Below are 16,299 nucleotides of genomic sequence, written 5' to 3'. Positions count from 1 at the left end.
TCAGCAGTACTGTGGCAGCGCTCCAGTTGTTCCAGAGCCTCAGTTTCTTGGTACTACTTTTGTGTACATATTCGGGCACGGTAGAACCGGTCCTTCTTGTATATGTAGATGTACTCTGTTTAGAGGCTCGTAGACAGATATGTACAGTCAGATGTTTTGTACTTTTGTGGTCCTCGTCGTTGTATAATGTGCTAGCAAAGTTTATAAGTCCATGTCTACAATTATGCCATTAATGTTAGCGTTAAGCAACAGAAAAAAAAAAGATACGGTATAGTCTATACGGCCCACCTAGTAGTAAAAGTACGATACGAGATAAGGGGTGCTCGGTACAAGTATCGGGTACCCGTCGCGGCCCCTAGTTGGGTCGTGACATAAATTTTCCTTTATTTTTATAGAACAGCCCACTATCTAATTACCGATCCAGCCCACTCCTTCACCCGACCGGCCCACTTTCTCTTAAACCTATTCATCATCTACCCTAACTAAAAGAAAACATCAGCCGCAGCCCTCTCTCTCTCTCTCATCTCTTTCTCTTTTGAACAAAGCTCCACCTGCTTCAACAATGGCAGGTTTAAAATCATTCCATTTTCGTGCAAACAATTCTGCTCTCCTCTCCATTTCCAGCAACGAACCAAACCCCCTTTCATCCTCACAGACTTTGCCACCCCCATTTTCGGATTAAAGCAGCCACGCCTCTCCTCTTTCCTCTTCCAAACAAGAAACCATTTTGTTTTCAACCATGGCAGATTTTGCCTTGCCTTTTGTACACGATCTGGTCAAACACAAATGGCCAAAAGTACTTTCTGAATTTTCCGAAACAAATCAACTTTAAAGATTCGACTCTTCACTTCCAACGGCTCCTTGAACTTTGTTTGGAGCCAAAATCTCAAGTTCAAAACAAAACCCTAGTTTTTTGGTCTACTATAAAATGGCCTTAAGTCCATAGCCGAAAAGGAGAGTTCTTTCAATATACCTAACCCCTCTTGAAGTATTCATATTTCTATCACTATATCTGAAAACACTCATTTGGAGTGTTAAATTATTCATTTTTATAAATTCGGCTTTTACTTTGGAGTCGAGGATAGATTCGAGGCTCGACGCCCCGTTCACTGTACCCAAAATAGGTTAGCAATCACCCATCTTCCTTGTAATACGTTTTATTCCCTATTTGATGTTCATATGAGTCAGTTTTCTGAAGTTAGTCAATCATAGTTTAATCTTATTCAGTGAATTTCATGCCTGCTTAGTGTGTTAATCGTGTCGTTTGATTGTTAGTTGATTTAGATTAGGCATCAAACTTGCTTGCGATTAATATGTGTCCTGTTTTTTAAGAGCACGATAAGACCATATTTAGGTAATAATGTTTCATGAGTTTAGATCTGGATAGATGACCTGTGGTATGTTAGCGATGCTGTCGCCTCAGTTAAGTATGCATATATTGAATGCAGCCCTGTCTAAGTTAGATTTTCTTGTTTGAAAGGCCACGCCAACAGATTTTCATGAACTTGAAATCAGAATACCGTGTATGATCAGTGTTGTCCATTTTGTTAAATGTGCTCAGGCAGTTTGGTGATGAGTTAAAAATGTTCCTACATGTCTCTGGATTTAAGCTAAAGCTCTTTAAGTTCCTCTTATATGATTTTAATTTGAGTATGTCTTTGAACGACTAAAGATGAAACTCAGTTATGAGAGAATTTTAAAACTTGTTTAAACTGTTTGGTAGTACTTTAAGATTAATCTCTCCCTACAGCTTGTCGAAACCTGATTTCTGAGTTTGTTCAAATGGAAATGGAGAATCTCTGCTTTGAATAGATTATTACTCAGAAGGTGTTTTTCTGTTGCAAAGTGTTAAATCATTGGTATTTCAAACATAAAATGTCATCTTCTGTTCAAGCTACCATCTGCTCCGCTGAATTTCTTCAGAAGATTGCCTGCAAGAACAGACTGCATGCTATGAACTGTGTTGCTGGCTGCTGTTTTCTTTGTTATCCCATGTGTTTCCCTCTCATCTTGAATTGATGAAAATGATGTAAAAATGAGTCGGGCTCTTCTTTTTTTTCCTGCATCTAGTGGTGAATGTTAGGTTCTGCTTTTGTGTGTTAGATCTCCCTGTGCTGCCCTTATATATAATTTGAATACATGTTAACATTTCCTCTTTCTATATGCAATGTGATCCTTATTGTCACTCTTGGACCATGAATTCTCACCAACTTGAATAAGATTGTTTTCATATTATTGTCACCATCTGTTTTCATATTCTACACTCTTATTCAACTTATATTGTGCTTTTGTTGGCTGCCTATATGAAAATAACTAAGGCTAGGTTGTGCAGGCAGCATACCACATCTTTATAAAATTAGAGTGCTATTTGATCTTATATCTTTGAAAGTAGATGAAATCCCATTTCTTTTTGATGTGCTTGATTGTAAGCTTACTTAGTGACGTTAAAATTTGGTATAACCATTAACTTTGGTTTAAGGAAATCAATTCTGTTAGTTAGATATGTTGGGCAGGACCTCTAAATGAATGCATTTTTAGTTTCAGATCTGATTGTGTTAAGTTTACATATGCTAATTTTCATTTTTTTTTCTTTCCTTCTTTGCATGAACCGGAAATTTCGAATCCCAAACATCCTCGAGTTGCTTCGACAACCTTGCTGCCACATTCATAAGACAGTGTTGCGTATCGCTGATGTTTCTTTGTGACAAATTGCCGTGACAGCTTAGGCAAACAGTTGACGTTTTAAGGCTAAGCTGCTGCTTGCCATCAGTTGCTGTGCGCCACTGTTTTTCCACGTTCGGGCTGTACAAAAGGCCATGGAATTTGGCTAATTGTTCCATTTTGTTGGTTTGTTTGCTTCCATTTGCTTATGTGATATTTGTTGAACAAGAAGACTAGCAATTGGTTTTATTTAGTCATGCTAAATTCCATCTATAACTAGTAATTAAGGGAGTAATTTTAGCACATATAGCAGTACACGTCCCCAACAGCAGTAACTAGAACATTAAAATCATGTTAAACAATTGGAGTTGCATGAGTTAAGATGCATTTTCAACCAGCTAAGTTTTTCGAAAAAAATTCAGACAAGCTTAACATTCAGATTTCATTAGGATCCAAAGTTGTTGAAATCTAATGAAATATTACCAAACTTTGCTAAGTCTTTAAACCAAAGTCAATTACTTCCTTTTGAGATATATAATTATTTTCCAGCAAGTTTAACTTTTCTCAACTATTGCACTTTTTTTATTTTAGTATTTTTATCATCTACGTATAAGTCTTATAACTTCCATTCATATTTGGCATCAGTCAACTATTTTCTTCTCAACACTTGGACTTCTAAAATGTATGTTTATGTTGTACTTACACTTAGCCTCTTAATAACATAAGTCCGGTCGGTTAACCATTATTCATGGAATTTAAAGGATGCCTAATACCTTTCCTTTAAATTAGTTGAACCCTTACCTAGAATTTTAAGTTTCGTAGACTTTAAAATGGAGTTAACTTTAGACATTTACTTTAATTAACTTTAGGTGTCCTAATTCACCCTAAATAATTAGATGGCGACTCCCTAACTTTAAATAACCCCGGAATGTTGTAAACTATTTTGACCTCGGTTAAAATAGGGTATAACAATAAATAAATAAATAAATAAATAAATAAATAAATAAATATATATATATATATATATATATATATCATGTGCCAATTCGGATTATATATTTAACCCAGATCAATCCAACTATTAGAGGGGTTAAATAGGGAATATTAAAATGAGTTAAGTTAATTAATGAATAAATTGACAACAAACAACATACCCAATATAATTCCATGAGGTGGAATCTCGATCATGAATAAATTGAACGGATCATACATTCATAGGTTATTGTTGTTATCTCATACTATGATCACAAAAATTCTACTTCATCTAACTCTTTAACATTGCACCACTTTTTTCTTTCCGGTCTATTCTAAAATAAATATAAATATATTCCTTGTTTGAACTTTTTTTAAGTTTCAAATTTTATTTGATCTTTGTTGATATGCTTATATAGTCATAAAGTTGTAATAATATTTTTAATATGTGTCAAAAAATTATTTCTCAATCTTATGCCCTATTAAGGATTATCATATAAAATGAAACCGATAGGTAATGAACACTATTTCCCACAAATGCGGTGGTTAAACATCACATTACTTAATTTTTAAAAGAATACAACTTGAAGCAATCTCACATTATATATAAAAGTTGATACAAGATGTACAGTACTCGACTTAGTGCAAGGAGATTTTTTCCCTCCGTTTTAAATTATCTGTCGTGATTACTAAAAACAGTTGTCTCGAATTATTTATCGTTTTAGAAATTCAAGACATAATTAATTATTGTTTTTCCATTTGACCCCTAGTAAGATTTTGTGACGAAAGGGAATGACACCGAAATAGTGTAAACATTTAATCGAGAGAGATTATAATTTAAATATAAATAAGGGTAAAGTTAATGTAATACCCCTCCTAATTAGTACTTCATAAGGGACGTACAAAATGAAAAGGCGACAGATAATTTGAGACAAAAGAGGTATTATATTAACAATTTGTTCAAGCAAATTCCTTCACACGGTATGGAGGACACTAGCCAATGCGTGTTTAATTTAGGTAATATATTTTGGGGTAATAATCCAAATGCGATCACTCTTATAATAATCATGCCATTTTTTGTCATGCAGTAAACATGTTTTGTGATCATTTAATATTACCAAAACCTATTCCTTTTTATTAAACTGTTGTTTGTTATTCGTTTTTGTTTTCAATTTCACCGCTAAATTTGACATGATTTGAGAAAGATCTAATGAAGATTTGAAATTGGCTTCTTTTGTATCCACGTTATTCACAATAATATAGTTTACCCTCAAATCTCAAATATCTCCATAAAGAAAAAGACGTGTTTCCTTGAATAAACAAAGAAAACGATAATAGTCAGCTCATGAATAATTATTTATACATATTAACTAAATTTTCAAACACAATTGCACGATCTAGGCGAAAGCAATTGATACAGTCGAAACCATAGAGAGGCTTGTAACTCCGCCCCTGATTGTGGCCAATAAATTCTCTTTCTGTTTTTCCGTTTTTCATTGCAGGATATTTTTTATAAGATGTTTTAAAAAGAAGATTTTACTCTACACGACAACCTAATAAAACCAACAACAAAACATTAATATAACTAATGTAGAACCATTTTATAATTTGTACGAATTATATGCTTGTCGTATATTGAATATATATACACCAACAATAACTATAAACTATTATGACTAGACAGGTAAAATTTCTTTTTGCCGGTTGGCTAGTGATGTTAAGATCTCTTTAATATAAAAAGGTTAGTAAGATTTAGCCTATTGCATGTAAAAAATCATTATAAATAAGTCCATAACACAGCCTTGGAGCTCACAAAGAAATTACTATCTAATTAAGATAGGGGAAATTATTAGTTTAAAATGGCATCACTAGTTTCAAGTTTGTCTTCAGAAGTGAATTCTGTCCCTGAAAAATATGTTGTTCCATTGGAGAAAAGGGTATCTGCAGATGTACCAATTGGTACACATATTCCAGTTATTGATTTAACACAACCTTCTGCTGAATCTATTCACCAAATCATCAAAGCTTCAGCTGAGTTTGGTCTCTTTCAGGTTCTCTCATTTCTTGATTTTTAGTTTTTTTTGGTTTTCCGCCAGATGTTCGATATTCGTATTAGGATCCGACTAAATTCGGTTTTACGCCGTCTCTCATTTCTTGATTGTTGACTTCTTCTTTTTTTTTTCCCTTTTTTTTTTTCACCCTGTGTCTGATATCTAGGGCGCCGACTAATTTTTTGTTTTTTCACATTGTATTCTAGTTATCTATCTCAAAAACACATATAACTTAAAAGAATAAGGTGGAAAAATGTTGTATACTTGGCAAGAGAGATAGGCATTAGGAATCTCACTTGTTGTACTGGTATACTAAATTTTTTTTAAACAGATCAATGAGTTAATGGGGGAAAATTCTTAACTTCTACGGTTAGTCCAGCCTCTGGTATCTGCTTTGTAGCTTTGACTACTTTTTGATCACTTTTAAGAGTCATTTGATTTGCGAACAAGTTCTATTGGGATTGTGATATGGGGTTTATAATACGGGGACTAAATAATAATGGGAGTACTTAGTTGATATAAGACTTTTATTTTTATTTTTATTTTATTTTTTATTTTTTATTTTTTTTAACTTTGAGTATTTTGTTCGTTGTATTAAAAATGAGATATACAGTTGCTTGGTTTTATTAATTCTAACCATAATCTTCTTACAAGAACTTGGGAGGACACTTTTGTTATTTGGTTTGTTTTATCAGATTGTTAGACCACATTCAACGTGGTATAAAAATAATACCACAATTATGATATAACTAAAGGACAATTTTGTTATTTGGTTTGTTTTATCAGATTGTTATCCCACATTGAATTTGGTATAAAATGATACCACAATTATGATATAACTAACGTAGAATTGCTTTTACCGAAAATAAAAATCCAAACAAACAGGGGATCAAAATAGAGATAATTACACTCAGTATCAATTGGGGTACCAATGCTACCAAATTTAGCTTATATTTGAGTTTCTTGCTCACAGTAGCCCATCTTCAGTTTAAACAAAAATTACTTGTCAAAATATGACCCAGCCTTCTCTCTCTTCTCCCCTTTCTCTACCTACAGTGCTGCCACCCACCACTGCACATCGCCGTCGGCGCCGGCGCCAGCGCCGAAGAAGTCCTTCTCTCTCGCTCTCTATCCTCCCCAAACCCTAGATCTAGCTTGCGGCGGTGGCCACTACACATCACAGCCGCCATCATGGAAATCCTTCTCTCTCGCTCTCTCTCCTCCCCAAAACCCTAGATCTAGTTCGCGGCGATGGCCAAAAATGTCGGCGAAACCCTAGATCTGGTTCGCCTCTCTCTCCCCCGCCTCCTACTGCTACCGAAACCCTAGATCTATTCCGCCGACGTTGTGTTTGGTCCAGGTTGTTTGGCCGGAGAAGGAGCAGTGGCGGCGGCGTTGTGGTTGTTGTATATGGATGTATAATATTGTATATGGGCGTACAATATTGTATATGGGTGTATAATATTGTATAACATTGTATAGGATTGTATATGGGTGTATATAGATATATGTTATAATATTGTATATGGGTGTATATGGATATATGTTATAATATTGTATATGGGTGTATGTGGATATATGTTATGATATTGTATATGTATATAAGTGTGGGTTAAAGCTTAGCAATGTAAGTTTTGGGCTATTTTTTTGCAATGTAAGTGAGCAAATTGTATATTTATGAAATTTCCCCATCAAAATAACCTCCCATTTTATCAGAAATTATTATCTCATCAATGAACAAAATGACCCCTTAAGATTAATTTTACGTATGTCACTGCAATAAACGCGCTATAATAGTAAAGCAATAAAAGTATTTGTTTTTTTTGTCACATACTAGATTTTACCCATTATATAACATAAAATTGTCAAAATTTCTTTTTATTATACTAAAATAACTCAACTTTTCCCACTATAACAGGTGATCAATCATGGAGTTTCAGAAACCCTGATGGCTGATGCCTTAGCAGTTTGCAAAGAGTTCTTTAAGCTGCCAATTGAGGACAAAGTAAAGTTTGTTGAAAAAGATGAAGGCTTAAGTGACTTTGAACCATCAATTGACCAAAGGCCAAAGCTTTACATTGAAAAGGAATACACACCAAAGAAGAAAGGTTCAAACACTAATGAGAAGGAAACTGTCTTTTGGAAAGACACTTTTGGACATGGATGCCATCCTTTGACTGAAGATACCATAATGTCATGGCCTGAAAAGCCACAAACATATAGGTATATTTTGTTTTCCGATTTTCCACCCAGTGTTTAGTATTTGTATTGGGACCCGACTAAATTCAAATTTGTGCAGGAGAGTTCCACATATGGGGTAAAACATTCTCTAACAACGATAAACTCCATACTTAGGGCTCTAACCCGAGACATTTGATTAATGATGGAGGAATATTTATCGCTCCATCACAACTCTCATTGGTAACATATGTATTGCTCATACTAATTAATGCATGTGGTAAAAATTTGGATTAGAACCGTCAAAATGAACTTGGCCCGTGAGACTAACGCAAATCAACTCATTAGCTAGTTGAATTGGGTGGGGCTAAAAAATTTCAGTCCATTTTAGACCTAAGGCTTTTAAGGTCAGGCCCAATCAACCCACGACCTCATTGGCTGGATTATCTCAACTTCAGGGAGGGACCAACATGAGGGGAGAATCGAAGGAGATTCAATTAAACCAGTTTCGTTACTAATATACACTTAATTTAAAATAATTAAGTAAAACTATGTGAAAGCGCACTATGTTTCTTGTACATTTGAAGAGAGAGAAAAGGTAAAAAAAAAAAAAAAAAACACGAACAGATCTACTAATTCTTCAATTCCAGTCAGTAAGAGCTATCTTGGACTAAGAATATTGTTTCTTGTTACTACTAATGATAAAATAGTTGAAAGCTTCTCACTAATGAAATAAATATTAATCTTGCTTATTTATTTTATTTTCAGAGAAGTGATAAGTGAATATGCATTAGAATTAAGGAAATTGAGCTTGAGGATTTTGGACCTTATGTGTGAGGGACTTGGGCTTGAAATAGGGTATTTTGGCAAAGAACATAGCCAAACCCAACTAATGGTGACCCATCACTACCCACAATGCCCTGATCCAAATTCAACAATAGGCATAGCTGAACATTGTGATGGTGCACTCATCAATTTGGTCCAACAAGAACTAAGTGGATTGCATGTGAGACAAAAAGATGGGAAATGGTTTGGTGTTGAACCTATTCCTGGGGCACTTGTTGTCATCAATGGTTTGATCTTAAAGGTATTGTATATTTCTTTTACTTCAAAAACACATATTTATTTCCGTTTTTCTTCAAGTATTCGAAAATTTGTATTAGCGATGTAGAAAGCTCATTTTAGCCGATTTTAGTGCTTCCTACCAAAAAGAACGTGCTCGAACCCGAAATCTCTAGTTAAGAGGAAAGAAACCTTTACCATTCCACCACATCATTTGGTGATAGACATATATTAGTTTCTTTTTTTTTTCCCCTTTAAGCACTCAAAAAGCTACTGACCAACTAATTCAAATTCGGTTCAAAGAAAGTCCACTATGGTCGGTTTTAGCATTCTATACCTAAGAAGATTCTACTATCAAAATTTGAACCTAAAATCGTTGATCAAGGGTAAAGAAATTTTTCCATTTCACTACATTCTTAGGTGATAAACACATATTAATTCTTTTTCCTTTAAGCATTTAAAATTCACTATCGACTAATATGGATTAATGCCATAGAAAGTCCGCTATGATTGGTTTTAGCGTTTCCTATCAAAAAGGACTTTATTTCCATGTTTTGTTTTAAAAAAAAGGTGATTGTGTATAGATTGTCAGCAACCGCAAGCTATCAACTTACATTAACCAACCTGGTAATATGACTCAGTTGCAAATGCATCTCATGTATTTTAAAACCAAACACTTATGTCCCGCTATGAAATCCTGCACTAATATTATCTAGCTCTGAGTCGTCAATTTTTTCTTAATGTGATTGTGTATAGGTTGTCAGCAACGGAAGGCTGCTATCAAATGAACTTCTCTAACTATCCCTATTATATGACTCGGTTGAAGATATACCCAAATCAAATACTTACATCCCCTATATTATGAAAATCTTACGGTTAATATTATCTGGCACGTATAGTTATTTTTTCTTCTTTTTAATGTCGATTTTATATAGGTTGTCACCAACGGAAAGTTATCAGCTGGAGTGCATAGGGTTGTGACAAATTCTACTTCTGATCGAACATCAGTTGGCAGCTTAATAAGTCCAATTGAGTGCATTATAGAGCCTGCAAAAATACTTATAAATGAGAGCAATCCTCCATTATTCAAGTCATTTTCATACACAGAGTACTTGGGATATTATTTCAGTGACACCACTGAAATTGAAGCAGCACTAAAACCGTACAAGCTCTATGATTGAAACAAATTATAAGTTTATGTTTGTGTTTGTTATAACACAAGTTTCTATGTTTTCGCAAGTGTATTTGAATTTAGAGTGAATAAATTGGTTGTGCCACATATGACAATGTTCAAAATTTTCAATATTATTTCCATCATGCATAAAAGACTGTGGTGGGATCAGACGCGGATCCATGATTTAAGTTTTATGTCTTTAACTTTCAAGGTCCTTAGTGTTGAACACGTTGTGTTTTTAAAGTTATGAGTTCAAATCTATTATTTGTTATAATTAGTGAATTTTTACACATAAATTTATGTTCCGCAATGAAAGTAGTGGATTTATACCCCGCTACATCTACCTTTAGGTGGGGTGATAAGTACCCTTATAAATCCTTAACTAAATGTCTCGAGTTGGAGTAATTCTGGATATGAAGTTGCTTTAATGAGGAGCGTTTCATCTCCAAAATGGTTCTTACTTCTTAACAATGAACTGCATTAAACTATTGTAATTAAATAAAACCTGATGTTTGTTACAATATTAGCCATATTATTTTGGCATATAAATAAATTTATGCTCCGCCCACATCGAAAAGCCTAAATTTCCAATGACGAAACATTGCATCTGCCTCTCTTCCCCTATGCTATGGAGATGGGGAAAAAATGTTGAAAACAACATCTCATGATATTCTCTTATTGAGATATAGTGAAAGAGTTCAAGAAAAGAATAAAAGAAATAATTCTCTTCAATAATTAATTGATTCTCTTCGATAGTTAATTCCATGAATGTAGATGTAGCATTTTTTTTGGTGACTAAGGGGCAATTGGGTAGAGGAGGACAAGGAGCACCTCTCATAGGATGACAATGACAATTTTTTTCAAAATCACAATAACTATAAATGTCACCTACCCCTTTGTAACATGAATCTATACAATATTTTTCACATTCATTTGATGAATCTACACAACCAAAATTCTCAAATATTGCTTCGCACTTGTCATAATTAGGGGTGTACAAAGTAAACAGACAAACCGCACCAAACCGATAAACCGAGTCAAACCTAGAAAAAAACCTGACTAGTGGTTTGGTTTGACTTGGTTTGGTGTTGAAAAAAAAAAAACCCGACCATAATTGGTTTGGTTTGGTTTTAACTATAAAAAGTCAAACCGAACCAAACCAACCTGGCATTACATGTATTCAATTTTTAAAATATTTTATACATAAAAATATTTATTTGTAATGTAATTTATAAATATTTCTTAAATTTTTTCGTAGTTTTTTTTTTATCTATTATCATATTATTCAAGCTTGAACTTAGAATTTTGAATGTCAATAAGTTTTGTATCCTATGGATGTTAGTAACTCAAATTAAGTCCAAACCAAAACCAACTCAACACTAATGCTAACAAAAGAAATTTAATTTAGCACTAGGAATAACAATAATGTTGGATATCTATTCTTTAGTTTTGCATAATTGATTTAGAGAGTGAAAATACCTAACTTAATTTTTTTTTCTTTGTCATGTAATTAATACTTATTTTCCGTACTTATTTTAGCATGACTTAGTATTTTTAGATTATGGTCATTTTATTTATGGCTTGAATAATTAGCAATATTTACTTTAACCGATTTTATTAGCTTTTGTTGAATATTTTAATACAGTGTCATCACTCTTCTCACATTTTGTGTTATTTTCTTAAGAAACACCTTAATTGTATAGTTGTATCTTACTAAGACTAAAGAAATATTTGAAGTAAAAGTTATATATTACTATTCCCAAAACAACCCGAAAAACCCAAGAAACCCGAGTAACCCGAGAAAACCCAAGGTTGAAAAACCCGAATTTTATTGGTTTGGTTTGGTGTATAAATTTAAAAACCCGACGCAATTGGTTTGGTTTGGTGTTTAAAAACTCTAAGCCAACCCGGTATATGTACACCCCTAGTCATAATCATAGTCACCATTTGAGGGATGATATCTGGGTGCATTCGCTTCTACTGCCATAAAAACATAAAATGTTAAAAATAAGTTTGGTAACTTACTTTATCATTGTACTATGTAAGTATTGTATTCATTATTAAGTTTCTTTAAACGCCTTGAATGTGTAATGTACGAGAAAAATACTTCTATATATGAATGAGGACACATCATATACGTTCATCAAAATTAACTTATGTTGTGTTTGGTATGACGGAAAATCTTTTTCACGGAACATATCATCTTGGAACATATTTTGACCAATCAAACACAAAGAATTATAAAAAATGTTTTTATTATACCAAACACACCCTTGTTACAGCTTTTAAGAAAAAAATTGTTAGAAGGAAAAAGAAAGACAAAGATTGTATAAACCATATACCTGAAGCCACAACTAGCAAAACTAGAAGAACGCTACAACTGATCTTCATTCTTAGGCAGCAGATTTTGCTTGGATACATGTGTAAGTTCTTGAGGATATAATGGAAATTGGAAATCTTCTTTAGGTAATAAGTTGTTTTCAGTTTTAAATATTACGGTAATTTGGCATATTTAGATAATCTAATATAATGATGTTGCCTATTGGATTCACTTCTAGAATTTTCGGAAAATATTGATAGAAAATCCCGTCGACACACAATTTATATTATTGACGATGTTCTGATAGTGCTCTAGTTTTTGTAATCCAACTCGTTGATAAAGTTTTGTGATGGTCAAAGTTTCCCGTTGAAACATTTTTTAATGGATATTTCGATTGTCGTTGGTGTAAGATTGAGCTTGTGAGTTTTGGGAGTTCTTGATGGCAATAAGTAGTTATAGCTATTCGATAACTCGTCTCTATCGAAATATTATATTTTCTGACAATAAAAGAATACTTAAGCTAAAACATCTACCAATTGTATAATAAAATTCTCAAATTCCATTATATGATATAAAAGTTATGACATGAGATGGATAATTTTTATAATTATTACTCCCTTCGTCTCATTTTAACTGTCGTTTTAGTTCAAGAAATTTGTCCCAAAATAATTATTACTTTAGGAATTTAAAATTAAAGTTGATAATTATTTCAACTATACTGTTAACATTAAAGAAGTAGGCACAATATGTAAGAAGATAAATCAGTTTACCTTTATTAAATAGGGTAAGTTAGTGAACTATATGTTGTATTTATTATTTTTTAATTGACGTGAAAAGAGCTAAAGTGACAATTAAATGGGTCTGCGGGAGTCTAATTCATTAGTGTTCATGTTTTATTCTTTTGCATAGCCAAGAATATGTCTTGTGCATAGTCTTTCTTTTGTACATCATAGAAGTTCCATGAGACACTATGAAAGGCCTAGACATATACATATAACCTGCTAATCTATGACGTCCATTACTTAAAGTTAAATTTGAAAAAATGAATATTTGGAAGTTGAAGTTGTAGTTGAACATGAAAATAAAGTTGCGATTTTATGCGTGGAAACTTAAATTTTTTTTCTAAAACTTGTTTTCAAATTTCAAGTTTGAAGTTGAAATAATGAATCAATTACTCTTGCGCCTTCTCCTTAAAAAAGGCATATACATCTAGGATTTCAATATCGTCTACCGAATCCATAGTTATACCCACGCCCTAGGGGCACTGTGGATATTTGAAAAAAAAAAATTAAGTATTTGGAAGTTGAAATTGTGTCTGAACATGAAACACAACTAAGCTTTTGTGACTGGAAATTTTAAAAATTACTAAGACGTATTTTTCGAATTCCACATTCAAATATTTTAAGTTTAAAGTTAAAATAATGAGCCAATTAACTAATAAATAATATTTGAAATAATCCTCAAATATTTGGAACCAAATCTATGGACAAAATTAGTTTTAGAGGAAAGTCTTTAATTTTCTCCCCTTTTTTGTGTGTCCTTCTAAATAGTCTTTTCTTTCGCCAACCAAAAGGTTACAACCTCATATCCCTCTTTCACTATCAGATCTCGAAGAACTTCTTTTATGTTTTTGAATTAATTCTAATCTTCAAAAAGAATTAGTTATCAGACTCTACTTATTATGTAACGCTAAATTATTGTACAACTGACTTCTAATCATCCTAACTTAATAGTTGTATCGTGCTATAGATTGTTGTTGTTCCAGATTTATTTGCTTTTGCCTATAGAGACAAATTCAAGTTTTAAACTTGATCGATTCGACCTTTAAGATTCTTATAAGTTCACTTATGAACCACATTTCACTTTAAAACTATATCAAATCTAGTACTTGTTACAATATTAGCAAGATCATATTTTGCATATAAATAAACTTATGCTCCTCGAAAATACTAAATTAATGAATCAATTGACGAAACGTTGCATCCGCCTCTCTTCCCCTAGGCTATGGAGATAAGGGGGAAACTTCGAAATAAAATCTCATGCTATTCTTTTATTGAGACAAAAGTGAAAGAGTTTGAGAAAAACAGATAATTCTCTTCAATAATTTAATCAATGAAATGTGGATGTAACATTCTTTTTAGTAACTAAGGGGCAGTCAGGTAGAGGAGGACAAGGACCACCTCTCATAGGGTGACAATGACAATTTTTATCATCATCACAATAACTATAGATATCACCTACACCTTTGTAACACGACTCTATACAGCGTTCTTCACATACATTTGATGAATCTACACAACCAAAATTCTCAAAAATTGCTTCACACCTGTCATAATCATAGTCATCATTTGATGGAGGATATCTTGGTGCATTTGCTTCAACTGCCATAAAAACATAAAAGTTAAAATAAGTTTGGTAACTTACTTTATTAATGTAATAGGTAAGTATTGCATTCATTATTAAGTTTCTTTAATTAAAGGTTTGGAACAGGTAACATACGAGAAAAGATACTTTGACAAATCTGGACATATCAGATAGGTTGAACTAAATTAACTTAGGGTGGGTTAAATTTTTTTCATGGAACATATCATCTTGAAATATATTTTCTCAAAAATAAGTGATTTTCTTACTTATTTTTTGGCATTTAATAAGAAACAAAAAATATCTCCTCAAGAACCGTTATGTAAAATATAGGCAAAAATTATAAAAGATTAGGAGGGGTGGTGGGATTGGGTTCAAGAGTGGAGGCCAAGGTGGGGGTGAGGGGCCTGCATGGGGTGGGTGAAGGGACAGGGTGGGTTGGGGGCTGGGACGGGGGGCGACTGGGTCAAGGATGGATTGGGTCGCACAGAGGCGAATTTATGATTTCTAAAACATGGATGCACCATGTAAAAAAAGAAGGGAAAAAAAAAAGGTAGCTAGTGGGAATCGATTTCTAATCCTTTGAGTAAATAATTAAGAATTCAACCAAGTGCACCATTCAACCTTTTTGGAACATGGGTGTCAATAGTTAATATTATATCAATTATAGTAAATATGTACATAAAAAATCTAGCTTTATGGGGAGACAATGGGTTCATGTGCCCCGTAATGTACATGTAAATTTGCCCATGAGGTCGGGGCTATAGGTGTTGGGGTTTGAGAGGAGACAATCAATATGCTACATATGAAATTTGTTTTTTCCGACTCCCATGAATGGAGCTATTTTCATCAATTTTTCTTAGAAAAATATTTGTATCAATCAAACACGAAAAAATTGCAGAAAATATTTCTATCAATACCATACACACCCTTATTGTAGCTTTTAAGAAAAAAATTGTCGAAAGGAAAAAGAAAGACAGATTGTATAGTCCAAATACCCGAAGACACAACTAGCAAAAGTAGAAGAACACTACAAATGATCTTCATTCTTAGGCAGCAGATTTTGCTTGGAATAAAACGTGTGTAAGTTTGAGAAGGGTAAAAATAAAAATAAAAATTGATGTCTATCTTGCTTTATATAATGAAAATTGAAATTCTTCTTTAAGTAAAGTTGTTTTCAGTTTAAATAATATGGTAAGTTGAGTTGAATTAGTTTAACGAATTTGCCATATTTAGAAAATCTAATAATGATGTTCCCTATTGGATTCACTTCTATAATTTTCTGAAAATATTGACGGAAAATTACGCTGAGACACAATTTAACAATATAGTAAGTAGTAAAGATGATTTTTTGACAGTGCTCTGAGATTTTGGAATCTAGCCTGTTAATACAATTTTGTGGTGGTTAAAGGTGCTAGTCGAAATATTGTTAACGAATTTTCTTCAAAAGTACTTCTGGAAAAAAAATTACGACTTTTCTTTAGCTTTTGAACAACAACTTATGTTACTCCCTAGAAACG

At 33.0% G+C, this 16,299-nt stretch overlaps 2 protein-coding genes across 2 annotated transcripts; one reads left to right on the top strand and one right to left on the bottom strand.

The window, feature by feature from the left end:
- Positions 1-5,404: 5,404 nt before the first annotated feature.
- On the top strand, positions 5,405-10,227 carry LOC132600767 (hyoscyamine 6-dioxygenase-like). The gene is made up of 4 exons (XM_060314139.1): positions 5,405-5,684; positions 7,603-7,907; positions 8,631-8,949; positions 9,860-10,227. The coding sequence occupies exons 1-4, from the start codon at positions 5,493-5,495 to the stop codon at positions 10,103-10,105; spliced, it is 1,062 nt and encodes a 353-aa protein (XP_060170122.1). The 5' UTR covers positions 5,405-5,492; the 3' UTR covers positions 10,106-10,227.
- Positions 10,228-14,509: 4,282 nt separating this feature from the next.
- LOC132599550 (uncharacterized) lies at positions 14,510-15,865 on the bottom strand. Its single transcript, XM_060312887.1, has 2 exons — positions 15,778-15,865; positions 14,510-14,799 (listed from the first exon to the last, which is right to left on the bottom strand). Exons 1-2 carry the CDS (start codon positions 15,824-15,826, stop codon positions 14,528-14,530), a joined length of 321 nt encoding a protein of 106 aa, XP_060168870.1. The 5' UTR covers positions 15,827-15,865; the 3' UTR covers positions 14,510-14,527.
- Positions 15,866-16,299: the final 434 nt, after the last annotated feature.

Source organism: Lycium barbarum, chromosome 6, assembly GCF_019175385.1.
Source record: "Lycium barbarum isolate Lr01 chromosome 6, ASM1917538v2, whole genome shotgun sequence".
In the NCBI taxonomy this organism is placed as follows: domain Eukaryota; kingdom Viridiplantae; phylum Streptophyta; class Magnoliopsida; order Solanales; family Solanaceae; genus Lycium; species Lycium barbarum.
Note: the sequence above shows the minus strand (reverse complement) of the source record. Positions and strands in the feature narration are given on the sequence as shown.